Raw genomic sequence first — 27,089 nt, 5'->3', positions numbered from 1 at the left:
CACTGCCTCCACCAACCCCTTGGGGAGCGGAGCGGAGCGGTGGTGCAGCGGTTAGCGCCACGCTGCGCCACGAACCCCCGGCGAAGCGAGTTCGATTCCCACTCAAGAGGCCAACACCGGTGACGATTGTCTGAACCGGTCTCGGGCCTCACCTAGGTCGACTCAGCCTTAAATGAGTACAGTACCCCGGTGTGCTGGCCACCCACTCCCTCGCGGGCCGTACCGACCGTCATAAGTACTACTCGCTAACAGCACTTGCCCCAACGGTCTGTTAAGGCTATACGGGGGATCTTTGTCTTTGTAGGGATGTGTGTGTGGGTGTGTGTGTGGGTGTGTATGTGGGTATGTATGTGTTTGCGAGTGAGGTGTGTGTGTGCTTGTGTGTGTCGGTGTGTGTCTATGAGTTGTTGTGTGTGGGTGTGGGTGTCTGTGTGGGTGTCGGTCGGTGTGTGTGTCGGCGATTCGGTGTGTGTGTGTGGAGGTGTCTGTGTGTGTCGGTGTGTGTCGTTGAGTCGGTGTGGGTGTCTGTGTGTGTGGGTGTGTGTGTGTCTGTGTGTGTGTCGGTGTCTGTGTGTGTGTCTGTGTGTGTGTCGGTGTCTGTGATTCCCTTGTTAATTGTCTTCCACTTGTGTGTGAGCACATCATAAGTGGGTGACAGGGAACGGGGGGGTGGGAGTTTAAGATAGAAACACAGAGAGAGAGAGAGGAGAAAGAGGCGGAGAGAGGCGGAGAGAGAGACAGCGAGCGTGAGATCTTACCGTCACTCGCATGCGGCGCGTTCACTCTCCCTCCGTGCCACAAAAGCGAGAGAGCCCGAGAGAGAGAGAGAGAGAGCGAGAGACAGAGAGAGAGCAGCGAGATTCAACGGCAGGCTGAGACAGCGACACGAACAATGACGACGCTACGTGTCAGCGAGCAGGAGATGGGACCGCGGGAGACGAGATCCGGCTGAACGGATTCACCAACGCGACAGCGGCAGGCGGCGGAGGCGAAGCAGAAGGAGGAGGAGGAGGAGGCTATCCGGGGGATCTTTATCTGTGTGCGTTGGATCATCGGGTAACGTCCGCTACCCGAGAGCGGTCCGTCAGGTGAGTCGGAGCGACGTGGTGCGGGGAATGCGTCCCTCCACGAGGACGAGGGGAGAAGTCGCTCCCCGCGGAGTCGTTCCCGTTGTCTGCGCGCCGTGGATCTGAAGAAAATTGTAAAAAAAAAAAACACGAGGCCTCGTCTCGCGAACAAAGCCTCCACCTACTCCTCCTCATCAGAGAGAGAGACAAGGCAGAGACGGTGGCAAGGACAGCCTCGGGGAGAAGAGGAAGAGAAGAGAAAGCACAGCAAACGTCATCATCATCATCAGGAGCAGCAGCGGAGGCGGAATCATCTCTACTGGAATCCAGAGAGAGGGAGAGAGACAAAAGTGGATGGGCACTGCTGAAGGAACAGGCCTCGCCAGCCAGTCTACCGTGAGCTCCATGTGAAATCGGAGGGGGGGGAGAGTCTGTGTGTGTGTTGGGGCCAGCCCTGTGCATGGTGAGGCATTCCCTGTGTGTGTTGGGGTCTATCCCTGTGTGTGTCTTGGGGCTAACCTTGTGTGTGTGTTGGAGCTGACCCTGTGCATGGTGAGGTCTTCCCTGTGTGTGTTGGGTTCTATCCCTGTGTGTGTGTTGGGGCTAACTCTGTGTGTGTTGGGGTCTATCCCTGTGTGTGTGTTGGGGATAACACTGTGTGTGTGTTGGGGTCTATCCCTGTGTGTGTCTTGGGGCTAACCTTGTGTGTGTGTTGGGGCTGACCCTGTGCATGGTGAGGTCTTCCCTGTGTGTGTTGGGTTCTATCCCTGTGTGTGTGTTGGGGCTAACTCTGTGTGTGTTGGGGTCTATCCCTGTGTGTGTGTTGGGGATAACACTGTGTGTGTGTTGGGGTCTATCCCTGTGTGTGTCTTGGGGCTAACCTTGTGTGTGTGTTGGGGCTGACCCTGTGCATGGTGAGGTCTTCCCTGTGTGTGTTGGGTTCTATCCCTGTGTGTGTGTTGGGGCTAACTCTGTGTGTGTTGGGGTCTATCCCTGTGTGTGTGTTGGGGATAACACTGTGTGTGTGTTGGGGTCTACCCTTGTGTGTGTTGGGACTAACTCTGTGTGTGTGTTGGGGGCAGCCCTGTGCATGGTGAGGCCTTCCCTGTCTGTGTTGGGTCTATCTCTGTGTGTGTGTTGGGGTCTATCCCTGTGTGTGTGTTGGGGCTAACCTTGTGTGTGTGTGGGGTCTAACACTGTGTGTGTGTTGGGGTCTATCCCTGTGTGTGTGTTGGGGCTAACCTTGTGTGTGTGTTGGGGTCTAACCCTGTGTGTGTGTTGGGGCTAACTCTGTGTGTGTGTTGGGGCTAACTCTGTGTGTGTGTTGGGGTCTATCCCTGTGTGTGTGTTGGGTCTATCCCTGTGTGTGTGTTGGGTCTATCCCTGTGTGTGTGTTGGGTTCTATCCCTGTGTGTGTGTGTGTTGGGGCTAACACTGTTTGTGTTGGGGTCTAACTCTGTGTGTGTGTTGGGGTCTAACCCTGTGTGTGTGCTGGGTCTAACACTGTTTGTGTTGGGGTCTAACACTGTGTGTGTGTGTTTGGGTCTGTACATGTGTGTGTGTTGGGGTTAACACTGTGTGTGTTGGGGTCTAACCTGTGTGTGTGTTTGGGTTAACACTGTGTGTGTTGGGGTCTAACCTGTGTGTGTGTTGGGGTCTAACCCCGTGTGCGTGTTGGGGCTAACCCTGTGTGTGTGTTGTGGCTAACCCTGTGTGTGTGTTGGGGTCTAACCCTGTGTGTGTGTTGGGGTCAGTTCATGTGTGTAGTGGGGTTTGTCTCTGTGTGTGGTGAGACCTTACCCCGTGTGTCCGGTGGTGGAGAGCGAGCTCGGGGTGACCTACACCAATGTTGTGACCTACACCAACGCCACCCAACATCGACGGGCTTCTTCACTCTGGCTCCCCGCAACATCCCTTGGAGTCCACACGCCTCTACACCTCCTCTTCCTCCTCGCCGGCGTCGTCCTGTGGAACTCTGAACTGTTTTCACGAACAACTCATTGCTAAACCGCCCCCCCTCCCATCCCGGCCCTGCCCACCCGGCTAAACTGTGACGGGGGACGGGAGGTGGCACGGCGGCGGATAGGGGCCCTCTCCTCCGGGGAGGTTGGGCATGTGGCGATGTTGTGGGGATCCTGAGCAACTGACGAGCCGCTCGTGCTGGCCTTGCGGGTGGGGACGAGGCTGGCCTGCCGCTCCGGGAGATAGAACGCTGCTGCTGCTGCTGCTGCTGCCGCTGCTGCTGCCGGGAGGAGCAGATGTTTCGTTGAGCACGTGCCGCGGCCAGCATGGACTGTCTCTGCATCGTGACCACCAAGGTGAGTGGGTGATGGTGGGGTGTGTTGGAGGTCGCCGTTGAGAGTCGGTGGGGGTTTTGTAGCTCGCACAACCGGTTTTGGGGTCGTCCGCTTGTCCACCAACCCAGCCCGCCCGCATGTCCATCCACCCAGCCATGAACACATCTACCCACCAAACTATCCACTCATTCAGCCATCCACCCAGCCATGAACCCATCTACCCACCCAACTACCCACTCAGTCACCCATCCACCCAGGCCTTGAACCCATCTACCCACCCAACTACCCACTCAGTCACCTATCCACCCAGCCTTGAACCCATCTACCCACCCAACTACCCACTAATTCACCCATCCACTCAGCCATGAACACATCTACCCACTCAACTACCCACTCACTCACCCATCTATCCAGCCTTGAACCCATCTACCCACTCAACTACCCACTCACTCACCCATCCACCCAGCCATGAACACATTTACCCACTCAACTACCCACTCATTCACCCATCTATTGAGCCATGAACACATCTACCCACCCAACTACCCACTCATTCACCCATCCACCCAGCCATGAACACATCTACCAACCCAACTACCCACTCACTCACCCATTCACCCAGCCATGAACTCATCTACCCACCCAACTACCCACTCATTCACCCATCCACCCAGCCATGAACTCATCTACCCACTCAACTACCCACTCACTCACCCATCCACCCAGCCTTGAACACATCTACCCACCCAACTACCCACTCATTCACCCATCTGCTGAGCCGTGAACCCATCTACCCACCCAACTACCCACTCTTTCACCCATCCACCCAGCCATGAACTCATCCACCCACCCAACTACCCACTCACTCACCCATTCACCCAGACGTGAACCCATTTACCCATCCGACTACCAATACCAAGCACATGTTCCATTGTGTGTACGGGCCTCTGTGTGAGTCTATGGGTCTCTGTCTGGGTCTGCGGGTCTCTGTGTGAGTCTACAGATCTTTGTGTGAGTCTACGGGTCTCTGCGTGAGTCTATGGGTCTCTGTGTGAGTCTATGGGTCTCTGTGTGAGTTTATGGGTCTCTGTGTGAGTCTATGGGTCTCTGTGTGAGTCTATGGGTGTCTGTGTGAGTCTATGGGTCTCTGTGTGAGTCTACGGGTCTCTGTATGAGTCTAAGGGTCTCTATGTGAATCTATAGGTCTCTGTGTAAGTCTATGGGTCTCTGTGTGGGACTATGGGTCTCTGTGTGAGTCTATGTGTCTCTGTGTGAGTCTACGGGTCGCTGTGTCAGTCTATGGGTCTCTGTGTGAATCTACAGGTCTCTGTGTGAGTCTATGGGTCTATGTGGAGTCTATGGGTCTCTGTGTGAGTCTACAGGTCTCTGTGTGAGTCCACCGGTCTCTGTGTGAGTCTAAGGGTCTCTTGCTAATCTACGGGTCTCAATATGAGCCTACAGATATTAGTGTGAGTCTATGGGTATCTTTGCGAATCTACAGGTCTTTATGCGAGTCTACGGGTATCTGTGTTCGTCTATGAATCTCTATGCAAGTCTACTGGTTTATGTGTGAGTCTATGGGTCTCTGTGCTAGTCTACAGGTTAATGTGTGAGTCTATGGGTCTCTGTGCTAGTCTACGGGTTTATGTGTGAGTCTATGGGTCTCTGTGTGAGTCTACTGGTCTCTGTGTGGTTCTGCGGGTCTTTGTGTGAGTCTACGGGTCTCTGTGTGAGTCTACGGGTCTCTGTGTGAATCTACGGGTCTCTGTGTGAGTCTATAGATCTCTGTGTGAGTCTACGGGTATCTGTGTGAGTCTACAGGTCTCAGTGCGAATCAACAGGTCTCAATGCAGTCTTTGGTTATCTGTGTTAGTCTGTGAATCTCTATGTGAGTCTACAGGTCTCTGTGTGAATCTACGGGTCTCTGTGTGAGTCTATGGGTCTCTGTGTGAGTCTATAGGTCTCTGTGTGAATCTATGGGTCTCTGTGCGAGTCTATGGGTATCTACATGAGTCTATGGGTATCTGTGTGAGTCTACGGGTCTCTGTGTGAGTCTATGAGTCTCTACATGTGTCTATGGGTCTCTGTGTGAGTCTATGGGTCTCTGTGTGAGTCTATGGGTCTTTATTTGAGTCTACGGGTATCTGTGTGAGTCTACGGGTCTCTGTGTAAATCGACGGGTCTCTGTGAGTGTCTACTGGTCTTTGTGTGAGTCTACGGATCTATGTGTGAGTCTTCGGGTCTCTGTGAGTGGATACGGGTCACGGTGTGAGTCTATGGGTCTCTGTGTGAGTCTACGCGTCTCTGTGTGAGTCTTCAGGTCTCTGAGTGAGTCTACAGGTCGCTGTGTGAGTCTGTGGGTCTCTGTGTGAATCTACGGGTCTCTGTGTGAGTCTATGGGTCTTTGTCTGAGTGTATGGGTCTCTGTGTGGGTCTATGGGTCTCTGTGTGAGTCTACGGGTCTCTGTGTGAGTCTACGGGTCTCTGTGTCAGTCTATTGGTCTCTGTGTGAGTCTACGGGTCTCTGTGCGAGTCTACGGGTCTCTGTGTGAGTCTACGGATATCTGTGTGAATCTACGGGTCTCTGTGTGAGTCTACGGATCTCTGTGTGAGTCTACGGGTCTCTGTGTTAGTCTACGGGTCTCTGGGGAGTCTACGGGTCTCTGTGTGAATCTACGGGTCTCTGTGTGAATCTACGGGTCTCTGTGTGAGTCTACGGATCTCTGTGTGAGTCTACGGGTCTCTGTGTGAGTCTACGGGTCTCTTTGTGAGTCTTTGGGTCTCTGTGGGAGTCTACGGGTCTCTGTGTGAGTCTATGGGTCTCTGTGTGAGTCTATGGGACTCTGTGTGAATCTACGGGTCTCTATGTGAGTCTATGGGTCTCTGTGTGAGTCTATGGGTCTCTGTATGAGTCTAAGGGTCTTTGTGTGAGTCTACGGGTCTCTGTGTGAGTCTATGGGTCTCTGTGTGAGTCTACCGGTCTCTGTGTGAGTCTACGGGTCTCTGTGTGAGTCTATGGGTCTCTGTGTGAGTCTATGGATCTCTGCGTGAGTCAATGGGTCTCTACGTGAGTCTACGGGTCTCTGTGTGAGGCTACGGGTCTCTGTGTGAGTCTACGGGTCTCTGTGTGAGTCTACGGGTCTCTGTGTGAGTCTACGGGTCTCTGTGTGAGTCTGCAGATCTCTGTGTGAGTCTGTAGGTCTCTGTGTGAGTCTACAGGTATCTGTGTGAGTCTATGGGTCTCTGTGTGAGTCTACGGGTCTCTGTGTGAGTCTACGGTTCTCTGTGGGAGTCTACGGGTCTCTGTGTGAGTATATGGGTCTCTGTGTGAGTCTATGGGTCTCTGTGTGAACCTATGGTTCTCTGTGTGAGTCTACGAGTCTCTGTGTGAGTCTATGGGTCTCTGTGTAAGTCTATGGGTCTCTGTGTGAGTCTATGGATCTCTATGTGAGTCTATGGGTCTCTGTGTGAGTCTGTAGGTCTCTGTGTGAGTCTACGGGTCTCTGTGTGAATCCACGGGTCTCTGTGTGAGTCTATGGGTCTCTGTGTGAGTCTACGGGTCTCTGTGTGAGTCTACGGGTCTCTGTGTGAGTCTATGGGTCTCTGTGTAAGTCTATGGGTCTCTGTGTGAGTCTGTAGGTCTCTGTGTGAGTCTACGGGTCTCTGTGTGAGTCTATGGGTCTCTGTGTGAGTCTACGGGTCTCTGTGTGAGTCTATGGGTCTCTGTGTGAGTCTATGGGTCTCTCTGTGAGTCTATGGGTCTCTGTGTGAGTCTATGGGTCTCTGTGTGAATCCACGGGTTTCTGTGTGAGTCTATGGGTCTCTATGCGAGTCTACGGGTCTCTGTGTGAGTCTACGGGTCTCTGCGTGAGTCTATAGGTCTCTGTGTGAGTCTATGGGTCTCTATGTGAGTCTATGGGTCTCTGTGTGAGTCTGTAGGTCTCTGTGTGAGTCTATGGGTCTCTTGTGTGAATCCACGGGTCTCTGTGTGAGTCTATGGGTCTCTGTGTGAATCCACGGGTCTCTGTGTGAGTCTATGGGTCTCTATGCGAGTCTACGGGTCTCTGTGTGAGTCTACGGGTCTCTGCGTGAGTCTATAGGTCTCTGTGTGAGTCTATGGGTCTCTGTGTGAGTCTACGGGTCTTTGTGTGAGTCTACGGGTCTCTGTGTGAGTCTACGGGTCTCTGTGTGAGTCTATGGGTCTCTGTGTGAATCCACGGGTCTCTGTGTGAGTCTACGGGTCTCTGTGTGAGTCTATGGATCTCTGTGTGAGTCTATGGATCTCTGTGTGAGTCTATGGGTCTCTGTGTGAGTCTATGGATCTCTGTGTGAGTCTACGGGTCTCTGTGTGAGTCTACGGGTCTTTGTGTGAGTCTACGGGTCTCTGTGTGAGTCTACGGGTCTCTGTGTGAGTCTATGGGTCTCTGTGTGAGTCTATGGGTCTCTGTGTGAGTCGATGGATCTCTGTGTGAGTCTATGGATCTCTGTGTGAGTCTACGGGTCTCTGTGTGAGTCTATGGATCTCTGTGTGAGTCTACGGGTCTCTGTGTGAGTCTATGGGTCTCTGTGTGAGTCTACGGGTCTCTGTGTGAGTCTGCGGGTCTCTGGCTCGAGAGACGCTCTCTCTTTGTGCTGCAAGGGATTATGAGAGATAGACCCAGGATGCATTGCGAGCCTAGTTTACGCACTCGCTCACTCACGCTCCACATTCACAGCACGAGTGAGGGTGTGAATAGCTTTTGCCCCAACAGCCGCCCAAGGCTACACGGAGGATCTTTGTCTTTGCGTGAGTGTGTGTGTGTTGACAATGCAGTGAATGGTATTGATCAGCTCATTTGGATGCGTTCACACTCCTCTCTCTCCTCTCCTCTCGCTCCCTTCTCTCCGCTCTCGCACCCTATCCCCACTGTCCACCCTCTCTCTCTCTCACTACCCCTTTCGCTACTCCTGGCTCTTTCGGTAAAGCCACGTCGGTAAAGAAAATCATAAATATGAATGAAATAAGAGATAAAAAAAATCAATAACATTAAATCACGACGTTTCGATTGCAAAACGAGCAATCGTCATCAGGTGTGAACACCACGGCAAGGAATTTTACACTAAAGTGGGATAGATGCCAGGAAGCTATTTAAGTCAAAGAATGGGGGTTTGGGGGGGGGCGGAAGGGTTGGTAGGGACTGGGAACGCGAAACTGGGCGGGTGGGGGGGGGCAGAAGCCCCCTATCCCCACTCTCATCTCTCCCCTCTCTCTCCGTCTATTCCCTCTCTTCCCCCCTCTCTCCTGTCTCTCCCACTGTTCGCTCTCTCCCCTCTTTTTTTACGATCAGTGGAAACAAGAAGATGCTCGGTGTAGTCGGCACTTTGCTTCGTTCATCATTTCGTAAAAAAACAAATTTAAACTTTGCTTTATGTAAACTCCCACCTCTCGCTCACTCTCTCGCTCACTCTCTCGCTCACTCCTTCGCTCATTCTCTCGGTCACTCTCTCGCTCACTCCTTCACTCATTCTCTCGGTCACTCTCTCGGTCACTCTCTCGCTCACTCTCTCGCTCACTCTCTCGCTCACTCTCTCGCTCACTCTCTCGCTCACTCTCTCGCTCACTCCTTCGCTCATTCTCTCGGTCACTCTCTCGCTCACTCCTTCACTGATTCTCTCGGTCACTCTCTCGCTCACTCTCTCGGTCACTCTCTCGCTCACTCTCTCGCTCACTCTCTCGCTCACTCTCTCGGTCACTCTCTCGCTCACTCTCTCGCTCACTCTCTCGCTCACTCTCTCGCTCGCTCACTCTCTCGCTCACTCTCTCGGTCACTCTCTCGGTCACTCTTTCGCTCACTCCTTCGCTCACTCTCTCGGTCACTATCTCGCTCACTCTCTCGGTCACTCTCTCACTCTCTCGCTCACTCTCTCGCTCACTCTCTCGCTCACTCTCTCGCTCACTCTCTCGCTCACTCTCTCGCTCAATCTCTCGGTCATTCTCTCGCTCACTCCTTCGCTCACTCTCTCGGTCACTCTCTCGCTCACTCACTCGCTCACTCTCTCGCTCACTCTCTCGCTCACTCTCTCGGTCACACTCTCGCTCGCTCACTCTCTCGCTCACTCTCTCGCTCACTCTCTCGCTCACTCTCTCGTTCTGCACGCAGCCCTTCTCGCAGTCCGACGGCCTCCGACGGGTAGCTCATATCAGCATGCAGAGCTCCCCGTCATCTGCCACCGAGCACACGGCCTCCTCCATCGCCCACTGTCCTCTGCTAGTTGCCACATCCATAGCAGCGAAGTGTACACGGTATGCGGCGTGCCGGATGTGGAACTATTTTATCGGTCGCAGACTCAGCTGAATGTGAGTGATGTAAAGAAGGGAGCGGTGGCGCAGTGGTTAACGCGCTGCAATTAACCGTTCACCACCCAATAACATCGGCGGTTATCCGCACCTGTTCTGGGCCTGCCCTAGGTCGACTCGGCCTTCAATGAGTACCTGGTGTGATGTGGCAAACATCGCGACTGGGGAGACAAAGGCGGCTCATTCGTGTGGCTGGCCACGCATCCCATTGTGTGCCCTGCCGGCCTTAATAGGTGCTCGCTAACAGCACTTGCCCCAACACCGTGTTGAAGGCTATTCGGGGCGTCTTTGTCTTTGCGCGTGTGTGTGTGTGTCGGGAGAGGTGGTGTAGTGAATATCGCTGCACTGCAATCCCCGTTCACAGCCTACATCAGTGGCGAGTATGTTAACCGGTCCAAGTTCTGGTCCTCTCCCAGAGTCAGCTCAGCCTTAAATGAGTACCTGGTGCGGTTTGTGGGGGGGGGGGGGGGGGGGGGGAGACAAAGACGGCCGGGAAGGCGTGCCGGCTCACCATCATCGGCCACTCCTCGCAAAAGAGAAAACCTTTGGATGCACTTGCCTCACACCGTGTCGCGGGCTACACGGGGGACCTTTGCCTGCGGTGGTGTGCACGTGATGAGACGGGGGGAGGGGTAAGCCAGCCCCGAAATAGACGAACACAACTCGTTGAAGGTGTCAAGCAATGTTGTTAAAACAATTATCGTTCTAATTCTCGAATGGATTCTTGTGTTGAGGCCGAGTCGACCAAGGGGAGGCCCACGCACGACTGGGTTCAGATAATCGCTTGCGACTGATGTTGGCCGTGAGACGGGGCGGGCGTGGGGCGGGGGGGAGATTCGAACTGGCCGCGGCCTGGGAACGAGGAATGGCGTCGTGGTCGCAACAACGATTGTTCTTGACGATTGCTCTCCATCGCAACCCACCCTCGTGAACTCTTGAAGCTCAATTTCGATTTAAAGCTTTCGTGACTGCAGGGAATCATCTTCTTGGTTCTTTCGAGGACGGCTGCTTGTGTTGTGGCCGAAACGTCGTGAGAATTGTATTTTATTATGTTATATTTTTATTATTTTATTACTTCCCTTCTACGTGACTTTACCGAAAAAACCAAGAAGATCTTTGCAGCTCCTGAACATGCTAATTTCTCCAGCCCCCACCCGTCCCTGCACGCCACACAACCCTCCCCCCGTTCCCCTCCCCCCGTGAACTCTTGCAGCCACGACTCTACCCCCTCCCCCCCCCGTGCCTATATAAAGCCACAACAGCAGATTATTATTTCTCACCTGATGACGGACGCTTGTGTTGCGACCGAAACGTCGTGTTCTTTTATTGCTTTTTTTTCTATCTACGTGACGTTACCAAAAGAGCCAGAGAGTATGGTGTGTGGGTGGTTGGGTGTGTGGGTGGGTGAGTGGGTGGGTGAGTGGGTGGGTGTGTGGGTGGGTGGGTGTGTGGGTGTGTGAGTGGTTGGGTGTGTGGGTGGGTGAGTGCGTGTGTGGGTGGGTGTGTGAGTGGGTGTGTGGATCGGTGGGTGTGTAAGTGGGTGGGTGGGTCTGTGGGTGAGTGAATGGGTGGGTCAGTGCGTGGGTGGGTGTGTGAGTGGGTGGGTGTGTGAGTTGGTGGGTGGGTAGGTAGTTGAGTGAGTGAGTGCGTGTGCGAGTGAGTGAATGGATGTGTGTGTAGGTGGGTGGGTAGGTTAGGCGAGTGAGTGGGTGCGTGCTTAAGCGCCTGGGTGGGTGAACGAGTGACCGTGTGGGTAGTTGGTTTGAGTGAGCCACTTGACCAAACTCTTGTACACCACGTGACACATTTCTTTCTTTTTCTGCCACGGGTGGTGGAGGGTTTCACGACCTATAACAAAAACAATTAAACTGCTCAATGCGACATTTTTGGTCCCATTCATTTCATTTTAATCGCTCTTAAATTCCCCCCCCCGACCTTTCACCCACCCCTCACCCCATTCGGTGACCCCCCTCCCCACACCACCACGATCGTGCCGCGGGGTTTGTGAATTGGCGTCTCCAGCGGTACCCGGCAACCACTGGGAGCGCGATGCTCGTTGCCAGGCAACGCCACGGCCATCCGTAGCGATGGGTCTCTCCGTGTGTGTGTGGGGGGCTGTCGTGTGTGGATGAGGCAAAGGTACAGGCAAAGCTGCCCCGTGTAGCCCACTCACAGGCTGTTGGGGCGAGTGCTGTCAGCGTGTATCTATGAAGGATGGCACTGCGAATGGGATGGGTGGCCAGCTTTCCTTCTCCCGAGTGGCGAATGTTTACGCATCGCGCCAGTTACTCATTTGAGGCTGAGTCGACCTAGGGGAGGCCCCGGGACCGATTCAGAGAATCGTCACTGGCGTTGGCCTCTTGAGCGGGAATCGAACGCGGGTCGCCGGGTTCGTAGCGCAGCGCGCTAACCGCTGCACCACCGCTCCTCTCCATCCCCGCAACCCCTTTGAAGGGCGACACGGGCGCACCTAATAAGGGGGTCGTAGGGCGAGCAGCAGTGCTGGTGCTTATTTATGGCTGAGCCGACCTAGAGGTTGGTTAGGCGCGGAGGGATGCATCCTGGGAATTAGACTGAGAGAAGCACGTGTATTACAGGACACACGCTGGGGGTAGAGGCGTCACCACCATTCATTCTAGATTTGAAGCTTTCGTGACTGCAAGGATTCATGTTCTTAGGTTTTTTCGGTAAAGTCACGTAGGTAAAAAATTAATGAAAAATTACTAAAAGTAAAAATAGAAATAAAATTTAAAAAATCACGACATTCACTTGATACAGTAAATCTGGCTGTGACGGTCCCACCTGATGACGGATACTTGTGTTGCCTCCGAAACGTCGTGATTTATTATTTTATTTTATTTCCATTATTACTTTTATTAACTTTTAATAGTATTTTTTACCTACGTGACTTTTCCGAAAAAACCTAAGAGTCTACTTCACCACCATCACTATCACGTTGATCTCCATCCAGCAGTAGATAGACCATGGTGGTGATGATCACACACGCTGGGGGGTAGAGGAGGAGGAGGCATCGTGCAGACTGCGAAGCGGAGTGAGTGGTGGGGCTTGGGCAGGAGGCGTCACGCCCAGAGGGGGACGGCGGTGGCCGATGGTCGAGACTCAGCACGGAGCGGCAGTCGAAGGAGGGGACGCGGGGGAGGGGGGGGACGTCCCCCACCACCAGGGAGACGGAGACATGGGAGGGTGGGGGGAGGGGTGGGCTTCATCCAGCAGTGGATCAATCACGGCTCCCGGACCGATTTCGCGCGTGCCTGCACCTCTGATTAGCGCGGTCGACTACGTACGGTACGAAAGAAGTTCAACATAGATACATTGACTCGCACAGACACGCATAGACTCACACAGAGACTCATAGACTCACACAGAGACCCATAGACTCGCACAGAGACCCATAGACTCTCACAGAGACCCACAGAATCACACAGAGACCCATCGACTCACACAGAGATCCATAGACTCACACAGAGACCCATAGACTCACACAGAGACCCATAGACGCACACATAGACCCACAGACTCTCACAGAGACCCACAGACTCACACAGAGACCCACATATTCACATAAGAGACCCATAAACTCACACAGAGACCAACAGACTCACAGAGACCCACAGACTCACACAGAGACCCACAGACTCACGCAGAGACCCACATATTCACATAGAGACCCATAAACTCACACAGAGACCCATAGACTCACACAGAGACCCATAGACTCGCACAGAGACCCATAGACTCACACAGAGACCCACAGAATCACACAGAGACCCACAGACTCTCAAAGAGACCCACATACTCACAGAGAGACCCATAAACTCACACAAAGACCCATAGACTCACACAGAGACCCACAGACTCACACAGAGACCCACATATTCACATAGAGACCCATAAACTCACACAGAGACCAACAGACTCACAGAGACCCACAGACTCACACAAAGACCCACAGACTCACGCAGAGACCCATAGACTCACACAGAGACCCACAAACTCACACAGAGACCCATAGACTCACACAGAGACCCACAAAATCACACAGAGACGCACAGACTCACACAGAGACCCACATATTCACACAGAGACCCATAAACTCACACAGAGACCAACAGACTCACAGAGACCCACAGACTCACACAGAGACCCATAAACTCACACAGAGACCCACAGACTCACACAGAGACCCACAGACTCACACAGAGACCCACAGACTCACACAGACACCCACAGACTCACACAGAGACCCACAGACTCACACATAGACCCATAAACTCACACAGAGACCCATAGTGTTGTTGTCCTTCCCGCCTCACCTCCGATTAGCGCGGTTGGCTACGTACGGTGCGAAAGAAGTTCAACATACATACTGTACAAACGTGCCGGTAACTCCTGCTGACGGTGACAGAATCAGCGGGGATCGATTCCTCCCTCTATCCCTACCTCGTCTTCCTCCTCTCTCTCTCTCTGTTGCCGTGGTAACGCCGTGGCGCTGACTCATCGCCGTGGTGACACTGCAGGGTGTGGAGGTGGAGGAATGCGTAGCGAGCGTGTGTGTGTGTATGTGTGTGTGTACTGTGTGTGTGTGTACTGTGTGTGTGTGTACTGTGTGTGTGTGTGTACTGTGTGTGTGTACTGTGTGTGTGTGTACTGTGTGTGTGTGTGTACTGTGTGTGTGTGTACTGTGTGTGTGTGTACTGTGTGTGTGTGTACTGTGTGTGTGTGTACTGTGTGTGTGTGTACTGTGTGTGTGTGTACTGTGTGTATGTGTGTACTGTGTGTGTGTGTACTGTGTGTGTGTGTACTGTGTGTGTGTGTACTGTGTGCGTGTGCGTGCCTGTGTGTGTGCGGTAGTGTAGCGGTTAGCGCGCTGCGCTACGAACCTGGCGACCCAAGTTCGATTCCCGCTCACGGCCAACATCAGTGGCAATTATCTCAACCGTTATGGGCCTCCCCTAGGTCAACTCAGCCTAAAATTAGTACCTGGTTCCGTGTGTAAACATCGCCATTAGGGAGACAAAGGCGGTCAGGCGTGGTGCTGTCTATCCACTCCCTCGTGTATCGTTCCGGCTTTCATAGGTGCTCGCTAACACCAATTGCCCCAACAGTCTGTTACAGGCTATACGGGGGAACTTTGATCTTCGTGTGTTCACGTGTGTGTGTGCGTGTGCCAATGCTTGTGAAATGTGGACCCCTCTAATGGAACATCTGGGCCGGTTAGAAACATTCATGCTGGCATGCCTACGATGCATCCTGTGTTTAACCTGGCTGGATTGTGTGAGCAGCTCACAAATCCTTAGAATACCTGGACACATTCCCATCAGTGAGCTCCTCCGCTGGCTGGGTCATTCAGTTTCAGTTTTTCAGTTTCATTTATTTGGTATAGCCCTGTGAGCCATTCGGCTCTTGAATAGGGTGCAACCGCAACAAACAAAAAACTTGAACATGAACAAGAAAACATCTTAAAGTGACTATGCGCAAACAGAAAAATCCAGGAAAAAACTGAAAAGTCTTCCAGAAAAAAAGCACCGTACACTAAGGATGTGCAAAAATCCCAGTGGGATACAAGTCAAACAACAACAACAACCACAAGACAACTTAGATTAAAGCCATCATTCTAACTCCGTACTACAGCAAACAAACATGGCCAAACCAAAAAGTTTTCAAAATCACCAAAATAAAGCCATAAGCAATGTAACAGTGATTTAAAGCTTTCGTGACTGCAGGGATTCATCTTCTTGGTTCTTTCGGTAAAGTCACGTAGAATGGAAATAATAAAATAATAAAATAAAACATAATAAAATAATTCTCACGACGTTTCGGCCACAACGCAAGCAGCCGTCCTCAGGTGAAGACCAGGTCTGTCGGGGAGACAGCGTCTGAATGAAACAGCACAATGCTTGGACCTGGTCTTCACCTGAGGACGGATGCTTGCGTTGTGGCCGAAACGTCGTGAGAATTATTTTATGATGTTTTATTTTATTATTTTATTATTTCCATTCTACGTGACTTTACCGAAAGAACCAAGAAAATGTAACAGTGATCATAGGAACTGTGACCGAAATTTCACAATAAGCGACATGTAGCCCGCATGCCCAGCCAACGCATGCCCAAGCAAATTCTGTTTTGGCGCATAGAGGGAACTAAACGGGCGCGTCATATGCTGGAGAAGAGATGGAGTGATGCGGTACGGGATGATGTGGAGCTGAGTGGACTTGCCGATGACTGGTACCAGCGTTGTCAAGATCGGCCTCTGTGGAGGAGGCTCGTGAAGAACGCTGCTACTGGGCAGTTGGAGGCAGTCGCCCTCCAACAACAACGGATGGCGGAGCGCCGGGCGGCTACAACGCAGAGAGTTGGCACAGCAGGGGGCACAATTGGTGCATCTGCCAGCCGTCTCAGTCAGTCAACCCGTGGCACCTGGGTCTGTCCCCGTGACCTCCTACCAGCGAGCCTTCGACGCTTCACGTGGCCTCAATGTGCACCCAGCCTGGCACAGGCGTCGTGTTGACGCCACCGCCACTTAGTTTCGAAAGGCGTTTGTTATGTACACGTGTGTGTGTGCATGTACACGTGTGTGTGGTGTGTGTGCATGTACACGTGTGTACGTGTGCACGCTCGTTTGGGTATGTGTATTGTGTGTGGGGGAGCGGGGGGGGGGGGGGGCATTACACATTTTATAACCACAGGGCCCAAACGCCCAAAACTTCAAGCGGCCAGCGACAATCAGCACCATTAATGTTGTTATAGACTAGTGAACACGTGCGGTGCGTGTGTAACTGAAGGTAATAATGTAACGGCATTTGTGTTTTATTTTGGCATTAAAGCTACGGCAAGCGGCTTGCTATCAAACATATTTGTGATTTAGCGAAGAATTGCTTCCGGAAATATATTGGTAGCATCGGCCACCCCCGAGGTACCGCACAAACTAACATTTGTCGCGTTCTGGCCCTGTGTTAGACGAGACATCTGCGTTGGCAACACCGCCCTCTGCTGGCCGCAGTCCCATCAGCCACGCGACGGGCTGCTGAGTCACGTGGGAACCACTGGGTCCACTATGAGAGTCGCTGTCCATCGCTAGGGGTGCTGAATAGCCTAGGGACCACTGTAAGGGTCGCTGTCCAGCGTTAGGGGTGCTGAATTGCCTAGGAACCACTGGTCACTGTAAGGATCGCTGTCCATCGCTAGGGGTGCTGAGTCACGTGGGAACCACTGGGTCCACTATGAGAGTCGCTGTCCATAGCTAGGGGGTGCTGAATTTCCTGGGAACCACTGGTCACTGTAAGAGTCGCTGTCCATCGCTATGGGTGCTGAATGACGTGGGAACCACTGGGTTACTGTAAGGGTCGCTGTCCATCGCTAGGTGGTGCTGAAACGCCTAGGAACCACTGGTCACTGTCAGGGTCGCTGTCCAGGGCTAGGTGGTGCTGAATTGCCTGGGAACCACTGATCACTGTAAGAGTCGCTGTCCATCGCTAGGGGTGCTGAATCACCTGGGAACCACTGGTCACTGTCAGGGTCGCTGTCCATCGCTAGGGGGTGCTGAATTGCCTTGGAACCACTGGTCACTGTCAGGGTCGCTGTCCATCGCTAGGGGGTGCTGAATCGTCTGGGAACCACTGGTCACTGTCAGGGTCGCTGTCCATCGCTAGGGGTGCTGAATTCCCTGGGAACCACTGGTCACTGTAAGGTCGCTGTCCATCGCTAGGGGTGCTGAATCACGTGAGAACCACTGGGTCACTGTTAGGGTCGCTGTCCATCCCTAGGGGTGCTGATTTGCCTGGGAACCACTGATCAATGTCAGGGTCGCTGTCCACATCTAGGGGTGCTGAAACGCCTAGGAACCACTGGGTCACTTGTAAGGGTCGCTGTCCATCCCTAGGGGGTGCTGAATTGCCTGGGTAGCGGTCATCTCAGCGAGAAGGCGTGTTCTTGCTGAGCGCGGGGAGGAGGGAGTTAGCCGAGTGGGAGGTGGGGGGTGTAGTGAATAGATGGACAGAGGGGGCTGAATAGATCAATGCAGAGATTGGGGGGGGGGGGGGGAGGGAGACCGGGATATCGCAGGAGAGCGAGGGAGGGAGAGAGGGCAGAGCGAGCGAGCGAGCGAGGGAGGGTGAGAGCAGGATGAGTATCCAGGCGTCTGTGACCGCGGGGCTGTGCCGAGTCAGCGGCATCCGTGCCACTCCACGCGGCGCCCTCACGGTACGCGCCGCTTTTCACCCCCCCCCCCCCAACGCCTCCACCGCTCCCTCCTCTCTCCTCTCCCCTCTCCGCTCTCCACATTAACGGGTGGCAGCTTGGCGCAAACTCGCTAGCGGCCGCGAGGCCTAGCGCGGTGCAGATGTCACTCGGGAGGGACACCACCGCCCCTTGCCGCGTGGCCCTGGTACTGCTAATGCTGCTGCTGTTACTGCTGCTGCTGCTGCTACTGCTGCTGCTGTTACTGCTGCTGCTGCTACTGCTGCTGCTGTTACTGTTGCTGATGTTACTGCTGCTGCTGCTGTTACTGCTGCTGCTGTTACTGCTGCTGCTGTTACTGCTGTTGGTACTGTTACTGCTGCTGCTACTGCTGCTGTTACTGCTGTTGTTACTGCTGCTGCTACTGCTGCTGCTGTTACTGCTGCTGCTGCTACTGCTGATACTAGCCCTGCTACTGCTGCTATTGTTGCTAATGGCGCTGCTCCTGCTGCTACTGTTGCTACTAGCACTGCTACTACTGCTACTACTACTGCTGCTACTGTTGCTACTAGCACTGCTACTACTGCTACTGCTGCTATTGTTGCTACTGGCACTGCTACTACTGCTACAACTACTGCTGCTGATATTGTTGCTAATGGCGCTACTACTACGACTGCTGCTACTGTTGCTACTAGCACTGCTACTACTGCTACTGCTATTGTTGCTAATGGCGCTGCTACTACTGCTACTACTACTGCTGCTACTGCTGATACTAGCACTGCTACTACTACGACTGCTGCTATTGTTGCTGCTAACACTGCTACTACTGCTGCTACTGTTGTTGCTACTAGCACTGCTACTACTGCTACTGCTGCTATTGTTGCTAATGGCGCTACTACTACTACTGCTGCTACTGTTGCTACTAGCGCTGCTACTACTGCTACTACTACTGCTGCTACTACTGCTACTACGACTGCTGCTATTGTTGCTACTGGCGCTGCTACTACTACTAGTCCCGCTGCTCGGTCCTGTTCTTTGCCAATTATGCGGACGCCGAAGATCTCCGATGATCTCCGAAGATCTCCGAGTCACGAGTCGATGTCTGTCCCGCAACGGCGTCATCCACGTTGTGAACGGCGTCACAAGATGACGAGGGTGGAGTAATTCCTGAAGTCACGGAAGCTTCAAATCAAGTTTGAGGATTTCATCGTTGGACATTGGCTGGGGCGGGCAGGGAGTTGGCTGAGCAGTGACAAATTGCGCCTCAGAGCCGGAGAGAGAGAGAAGCATGGGTTGGAATCCCGACTCTGGCGTCTATCCGTGTGGAGATTGTAGGGTCTGTCTCCCCCTGCTCTGCCGAGTGAGCGAGAGTGTTTGACTGAGAGTGTTTGATTGAGAGTGTTTGATTGAGAGTGTTTGATTGAGAGTGTTTTGGGAGTGCGTGATTTAGTGTGAGTGAGTGGAGTTTGTACCGTCTCACCTTGTTCTGCAGAATAGGTGAGAGTGTTTGAGTGACAATGTGTGGCTGAGTGTGAGTGAGTGGAGTTTGTATGTTCGCCCCCTGTTCTGCAGAGTGAGTGTTTAAGTGAGAGTGTGTGGGTGTGAGTGTGAGTGAGTGGAGTTTGTATGATCGCCCCCTGTTCTGCAGAGTGAGTGAGTGGGGTTTGAATGATCTCCCCCGTTCTGCAGAGTGAATGTGAGTGTTTGAGTGAGAGTGTGTGGATGAGTGTGAGTGAGTGAGTGAGTGGAGTTTGCATGATCTCCTCCTGTTGTACAGTGTGAGTGTGAGTGTTCGAGTGAGAGTGTGTTGATGAGTGTGAGTGAGCGAGTGGAGTTTGAATGATCGCCCCCTGTTCTGCAGAGTGAGTGTGAGTGTTCGAGTGAGAGTGTGTAGATGAGTGTGAGTGAGTGGAGTTTGTATGATCTCCCCCTGTTCTGCAGAGTGAGTGAGTGTTTGAGTGAGAGTGTGTGGGAGAGTGTGAGTGAGTGAGTGAGTGGAGTTTGTATGTTCGCCCCCTGTTCTGCAGAGTGAGTGAGTGTTTGAGTGAGAGTGTGTGGGTGAGTGTGAGTGAGTGAGTGGAGTTTGAATGATCTCCCCCTGTTCTGCAGAATGAGTGTGAGTGTTCGAGTGAGAGTGTATGGATGAGTGTGAGTGTGTGGAGTTTAAATGATCGCCCCCTGTTCTGCAGAGTGAGTGAGTGGAGTTTGCATGAACTCCCCCTGTTCTGCAGAGTGAATGAGTGGAGTTTGAATGATCTCCCCCTGTTCTGCAGAGTGAATGAGTGGAGTTTGAATGATCTCCCCCTGTTCTGCAGAGTGAATGTGAGTGTTTGAGTGAGAGTGTGTGGATGAGTGTGAGTGAGTGAGTGGAGTTGGTATGATCTCCCCCTGTTCTGCAGAGTGAGTGTGAGTGTTCGAGTGAGAGTGTGTGGATGAATGTGAGTGAGTGGAGTTTGTATGATCTCCGCCTGTTGTACAGTGTGAGTGTGAGTGTTCGAGTGAAAGTGTGTGGATGAGTGTGAGTGAGTGAGTGGAGTTTGTATGATCCCCCCCTGTTCTGCAGAGTGAGTGTGAGTGTTCGAGTGAGGGTGTGTGGGTGAGTGTGAGTGAGTGAGTGGAGTTTGTAGGATCTCCCCCTGTTCTGCAGAGTGAGTGTGAGTGTTCGAGTGAGAGTGTGTGGATGAGTGTGAGTGAGTGAGTGGAGTTTGTATGATCCCCCCCTGTTCTGCAGAGTGAGTGTGAGTGTTCGAGTGAGAGTGTGTGGATGAGTGTGAGTGAGTGGAGTTTGTATGATCTCCCCCTGTTCTGCAGAGTGAGTGTGAGTGTTTGAGTGAGAGTGTGTGGATGAGTGTGAGTGAGTGGAGTTTGTATGATCTCCCCCTGTTCTGCAGAGTGAGTGTGAGTGTTCGAGTGAGAGTGTGTGGATGAGTGTGAGTGAGTGGAGTTTGTATGATCTCCGCCTGTTGTACAGTGTGAGTGTGAGTGTTCGAGTGAAAGTGTGTGGATGAGTGTGAGTGAGTGGAGTTTGTATGTTCTCCCCCTGTTCTGCAGAGTGAGTGTGAGTGTTCGAGTGAGGGTGTGTGGGTGAGTGTGAGTGAGTGGAGTTTGTATGATCCCCCCCTGTTCTGCAGAGTGAGTGTGAGTGTTCGAGTGAGAGTGTGTGGGTGAGTGTGAGTGAGTGAGTGGAGTTTGTATGATCTCCCCCTGTTCTGCAGAGTGAGTGAGTATTTGAGTGAGAGTGTGTGGATGAGTGTGAGTGAGTGGAGTTTGTATGATCTCCCCCTGTTGTACAGTGTGAGTGTGTGTCCAATTTGTAGGTTTTCTCCCCCCCCCCCGCCCCCCCCCCCGGTCCTCCACTTTGCTCCTCCCATAGCTAAACCCACACCCACAGTGGAACTACCATCGTCCAAAAACCACATCCTCGAATCACTGCTGAGATATCCCCGCAATATCCCTCAACTTGATCAAACATTATTAGAACCTCATTTGCCAGTAAAAAAATATGATAATTGTGTTTTTACCTTTCTATCTGGCAACAAAACTGACACCTTTTTTTTTACAAGGAATCATGTTTGCACAGACCACAATACCTGCAGTCATAATGCAAACAAAAAGCACAACTCTGATAATGTATGCACTATCCTTGAAGTTGATTGGTCCACACCCGAGACAGCTTTCCTTAAGGAAGGACAGTGCACACATTATCAGAGTTATGTTTTTTATTTGCACTATGACTGCAGGTATTGTGGTCTGTGCAAACATGACTCCTTGTAAAAAAAGGTATCAGTTTTGTTGCCAGATTGATCAAACATGTGCAGAATGTTTCTATAAATATCTATATTGATTTATTGTTTTGTGGAGGGGGGCGGTGCATGGAAGGGCCCCCACCCTCGCCATCGGGGTGTGGGCGGCTGGTGGCGCTCGAACGCTGGGGTTCCCCGTTGTCTGACGTTCCGGGTTTTATCCGACCGCGCCCGTTAGGAGACGCGTTCCCAGAGCGCCCCCCTCCCAGTTGCATGTCAGAATCAGAATATGTATTCATACCGGAGGAATCCGATATACAGGAAGTCGTGTGTTCGATCCCGAACCATGACGATGCCTGTTGCATATTTGGAGTTTGCGTGTCTTTCTTTCATCATCATCACGGTGGCTAGGAGATGTTAACTACATCGCCTGGTATACAGGAGGTCGTGGGTTCAATCCCGAGCCCTGACGATGCCTGTTGTATATTTGGAGTCTGCGTGTCTCTCTTTCATCATTACCACAATTGCTATGAGATGTTAACTACCTCGCCTGGTATACAGGAAGTTGTGGGTTCAATCCCGAGCCCTGACGATGCCTGTTGTATATTTGGAGTCTGCGTGTCTTTCTTTAATCATCACCACGATGGCTAGGAGATGTTACCTACCTCGACTGGTATACAGAAAGTCGTGGGTTCAATCCCGAGCCCTGACAATGCCTGTTGTATATTTGGAGTCTGCGTGTCTCTCTTTCATCATCACCACGATGGCTAGGAGATGTTAACTACCTCGCCTGGTCTACAGGAAGTCGTGGGTTCAATCCCGACCCTGATGATACCTGTTGTATATTTGGAGTCTGCGTGTCTCTCTTTCATCATCATCACGGTGGCTAGGAGATGTTAACTACCTCGCCTGGTTTACAGGAAGTCGTTGGTTCAATCCCGACCCTGATGATGCCTGTTGTATATTTGGAGTCTGCGTGTCTCTCTTTCATCATCATCACGGTGGCTAGGAGATGTTAACTACCTCGCCTGGTATACAGGGAGTCGTGGGTTCGATCTCGAACACTGACAATGCCTGCTGCTGTATATTTGGAGTTTGCGTGTCTCTCTTTCATCATCACCACGATGGCTAGGAGATGTTAACTACCTCGCCTGGTCTACAGGAATTCGTGGGTTCAATCCCGACCCTGATGATGCCTGTTGTATATTTGGAGTCTGCGTGTCTCTCTTTCATCATCATCACGGTGGCTAGGAGATGTTAACTACCTCGCCTGGTATACAGGGAGTCGTGGGTTCGATCCCAAGCCCTGACAATGCCTGTTGTATATTTGGAGTTTGCGTGTCTCTCTTTCATCATCACCACGGTGGCTAGGATATGTTAACTACCTCACTTGGTATACAGGAGGTCGTATTTTCGATCCCGAACCCCGACAATGCCTGCTGCTGTATATTTGGAGTTTGCGGTGTGTGTCTCTCTCTCTCTCCCTGTGGTGCTCCCGTGGATTTTTCTCCGGGGTCCTCCGGGTTTAATTTCCTGCTCCACATTTAGAATCAACATCACCACGCGTTCAGAGTGTTTGACTGCTGCTGTAAATTTCCATGATGATGACAACGATGACGATGATAACGACGATAATGATGATGATGATGACGACGATGACGACGATGACGACGATGATGATGACGATAACGACGATGATAATGATGATGATGACGAAGATGATGACGACGATGACGACGATGATGACAATGATGACGACGATAATGATGATGACGACGATAATGACAATGATGATGATGATGACGATGATGATGACGAAGATGATGACAATGATGACGACGATGACGACGATGATGACGATGACGACGATGATGATGACGAAGATGATGACGATGATGACGACGATGACCACGATGATGACGATGACGACGACGATGATGACGATGATGATGATGACGATGACGACGATAATGACGATGATGATGACGATGATGACGATGACGACGATGATGATGATGACGACGACGATGATGACGACGACGATGATGATGATGACGATGATGACGACGATGATGACGACGATGATGATGATGATGATGACGATGATGACGACGATGATGACGACGATGATGACGGCGATGATGACGACGATGACGACGATGACGATGATGACGACGATGACGACGATGATGACGACGATGATGATGATGACGACGATGATGACGGCGATGATGATGATGACGACGATGATGATGACGATGATGCTGATGACAACGATGATGACGACGATGATGACGATGAGTTCACTTTGTGGAGCTGCTATCATTTGTGATTGACCAGGTCACGTCTGAAAAAAAATTAAAGAGCTACAGATTTCAGCGTGTGCCTTACCAGGTCAAATAAATACATGAATCGTGTGTAGTTTAGTTTCAACTCACTGACAGCACTTGCCTCCAAAGGCTCTGCTCAAGTTGAACACGTAGGCTTTCGCGAACACCATCATCCATAACTACAGTTTGTAGGGTTAGATCGCGTAAACATAAATGTGCTGTTAAACCCGGCTGCCGCCTGGTAATGACGGTTGTAAGACCTTGTGAAACGTCAGACTCAGATTGTAAATGTCGTGGAATTCGCTCTGCAACACACAACCCATGCCACGTTATGTTGACGTGGAGTTTGTAAGTTCTCTCTCCGGATCCTCCCCTCCCAAAGCTAAACCCACGCAAACAGTGTAACTGCTATCGGGCAAAAAACCCCACATCGCAATGATAAGAAATCCCCTTGAAAATGATTCATGTGGGATCGCACAGCAGCAGTGAAAAGGGATATGAGACCGAGACAACAGGAGGATTTCTCCCCAACTCTGGCTGTCGCCTGATGATGCTGGTTGTAATTACTGGCGAAACGTCGGACTCGAATTGTAAATGTTGTGGGTTTATCTTCTTGGTTCTTTCGGTAAAGTCACGTAGAAGGGAAGTAATAAAATAATAAAAAAAAATAATAAAAATAAAACATAAAAATAATAAGTAAATATAAAAATATATAATTATATATCCCTGCAGTCACAAAAGCTTTAAATCGAAAAGTTGTGGCTTTACTCTCCAACACGCCGGTTAGTGCTGTGCTAGTAACGAATCAGTCACGTTTCATCTACGCGACAACTCTTACTGCTTGCCTGCGTCGGGTGGTAGCGGGTTTCCCCGACGCAGCATGTATATCGTCACGTGATCTAACCCCGAAGAAATCCGCCGTGTCATTGTGGAACTCTGTTCAAGGGACCTTTGTACCTTTTGCCTCCGCAGAAATACCGCTACCAGGATGACGATGGCTCCCCTCCGGAGCAGAGTCCCGTGCGAGCGCCAAGCGACGATGGTGACGATGGCGACGGTGGAGGCGGCGGTGGTGTCGGCAGTGGGGCCACGGCAATGTCGGCCATGTCGGTTGCCCCAGAGCTCGTCCACGTGTCGGAGAAGAAGCTGTCGCAGCTGGAGAGCGTCCACGGATACGTGTCGCACTCACACATCTCTCCACTCAAGGTGAGCGCGGTAGTCGTCACGTGTCACTCGCCACGTGTCACTGACCACGTGTCACTCACCACGTGTCACTGACCACGTGTCACACACCACGTGTCACTCACCACGTGTCGCACTCACACATCTCTCCACTCAAGGTGAGCGCGGTAGTCGCCACGTGTCACTCGCCACGTGTCACTGACCACGTGTCACTGACCACGTGTCACTGACCAGGTGTCACTGACCACGTGTCACACACCACGTGTCACTCACCACGTGTCGCACTCACACATCTCTCCACTCAAGGTGAGCGCGGTAGTCGTCACGTGTCACTCGCCACGTGTCACTGACCACGTGTCACTGACCACGTGTCTCTAACCACGTGTCACTCACCACGTGTCGCACTCACACATCTCTCCACTCAAGGTGAGCGCGGTAGTCGTCACGTGTCACTCGCCACGTGTCACTGACCACGTGTCACTGACCAGGTGTCTATAACCACGTGTCACTCACCACGTGTCGCACTCACACATCTCTCCACTCAAGGTGAGCGCGGTAGTCGTCACGTGTCACTCGCCACGTGTCACTGACCACGTGTCACTGACCAGGTGTCTCTAACCACGTGTCACTCACCACGTGTCACACACACCACGTGTCGCTCACCACGTGTCACTCACCACGTGTCACTGACCAGGTGTCTCTAACCACGTGTCACTCACCACGTGTCACTCACCACGTGTCGCACTCACACATCTCTCCACTCAAGGTGAGCGCGGTAGTCGTCACGTGTCACTCGCCACGTGTCACTGACCACGTGTCACTGACCAGGTGTCTATAACCACGTGTCACTCACCACGTGTCGCACACACCACGTGTCGCTCACCACGTGTCACTAACCACGTGTCACTGACCACGTGTCTATAACCACGTGTCACTCACCACGTGTCACACTCACACATCTCTCCACTCAAGGTGAGCGCGGTAGTCGCCACGTGTCACTCGCTCGCCACGTGTCACTGACCACGTGTCACTGACCACGTGTCTCTAACCACGTGTCACTCACCACGTGTCACACACACCACGTGTCGCTCACCACGTGTCACTCGCTCACCACGTGTCACTGACCAGGTGTCACTGACCACGTGTCACTCACCACGTGTCACACACACCACGTGTCGCACTCACACATCTCGCCACTCAAGGTGAGCGCGGTAGTCGTCACGTGTCACTCGCCACGTGACACACACACCACGTGTCACTAACCACGTGTCACTGACCACGTGTCACTCACCACGTGTCACCCACCACGTGTCACCCACCACGTGTCACCAACCACGTGTCACCCACCACGTGTCACTCACCACGTGTCACCGACCACGTGTCACTAACCACATGTGTCTCACCACGTGTGTCTCACCACGTGTCACTAACCACGTGGCACCCACCACGCTTCTCCCTCTCACATCTCACCGCTCGAGGTGAGCTTGCACACCTCACTCACTCACCAGGTGACCCGCGTCTAACAGAAAGGGGACTCCTTGACTGCAAACATCCGGCAGTTCAGCAGCAGCGGTTCGCACAGCTGCGACTGCTGATGAGACACTGAACGTCAAAACCGGTTTTTGGATTCGCTTGTATTTCCTGCTGAACCGATGGTGATGTGTAACACGCCCTCCCGGCAGGTAGGCCGAGCGGCTGAGGGGATGTGTGAAACGTGCGGTTACTTTGTAGAGGTGCAGGCTTTGTGTTTCTATTCACTTCGTTCCTGTGTCGGCCACTCACCCCCCTCACCACTCCCCTCACCGCCACCAGGGGTCTCCCTCCCTCTCCCCCCTCACCACCCCCTCACCGCCACCAGGGGTCACCCTCTCCCCCCCTCACCACCCCTTTCACCCTCACCAGGGTCCCCCTCTCCCCCCTCACCACCCCCTCACCCT

At 52.5% G+C, this 27,089-nt stretch overlaps 1 protein-coding gene across 1 annotated transcript; it reads left to right on the top strand.

Annotated features, from left to right (window-relative positions):
- The first annotated feature begins 886 nt into the window (after positions 1 to 886).
- Positions 887 to 26,747, top strand: LOC133357442 (disks large homolog 2-like). The gene is made up of 3 exons (XM_061575392.1): positions 887 to 3,385; positions 24,943 to 25,176; positions 26,679 to 26,747. The coding sequence occupies exons 1-3, from the start codon at positions 3,356 to 3,358 to the stop codon at positions 26,745 to 26,747; spliced, it is 333 nt and encodes a 110-aa protein (XP_061431376.1). The 5' UTR covers positions 887 to 3,355.
- Positions 26,748 to 27,089: the final 342 nt, after the last annotated feature.

The sequence above is a fragment of the Lethenteron reissneri genome, chromosome 58 (assembly GCF_015708825.2).
Source record: "Lethenteron reissneri isolate LAM-NWPU_2019-01 chromosome 58, ASM1570882v1, whole genome shotgun sequence".
Lineage (NCBI taxonomy): Eukaryota > Metazoa > Chordata > Hyperoartia > Petromyzontiformes > Petromyzontidae > Lethenteron > Lethenteron reissneri.
The sequence above is the reverse complement of the archived record's forward strand: the minus strand, read 5'-3'. Positions and strand labels throughout refer to the sequence as shown.

What these genes read in the sequence shown, in the direction of transcription:
- LOC133357442 (XM_061575392.1), top strand. Translation starts at nt 3,356, where the DNA reads ATGGACTGTCTCTGCATCGTGACCACCAAG. An exon ending in TCTGCATCGTGACCACCAAG is followed by an intron (nt 3,386 to 24,942) that starts GTGAGTGGGTGA and finishes TTGCCTCCGCAG; the next exon opens with AAATACCGCTACCAGGATGA. An exon ending in CACACATCTCTCCACTCAAG is followed by an intron (nt 25,177 to 26,678) that starts GTGAGCGCGGTA and finishes CGCGTCTAACAG; the next exon opens with AAAGGGGACTCCTTGACTGC.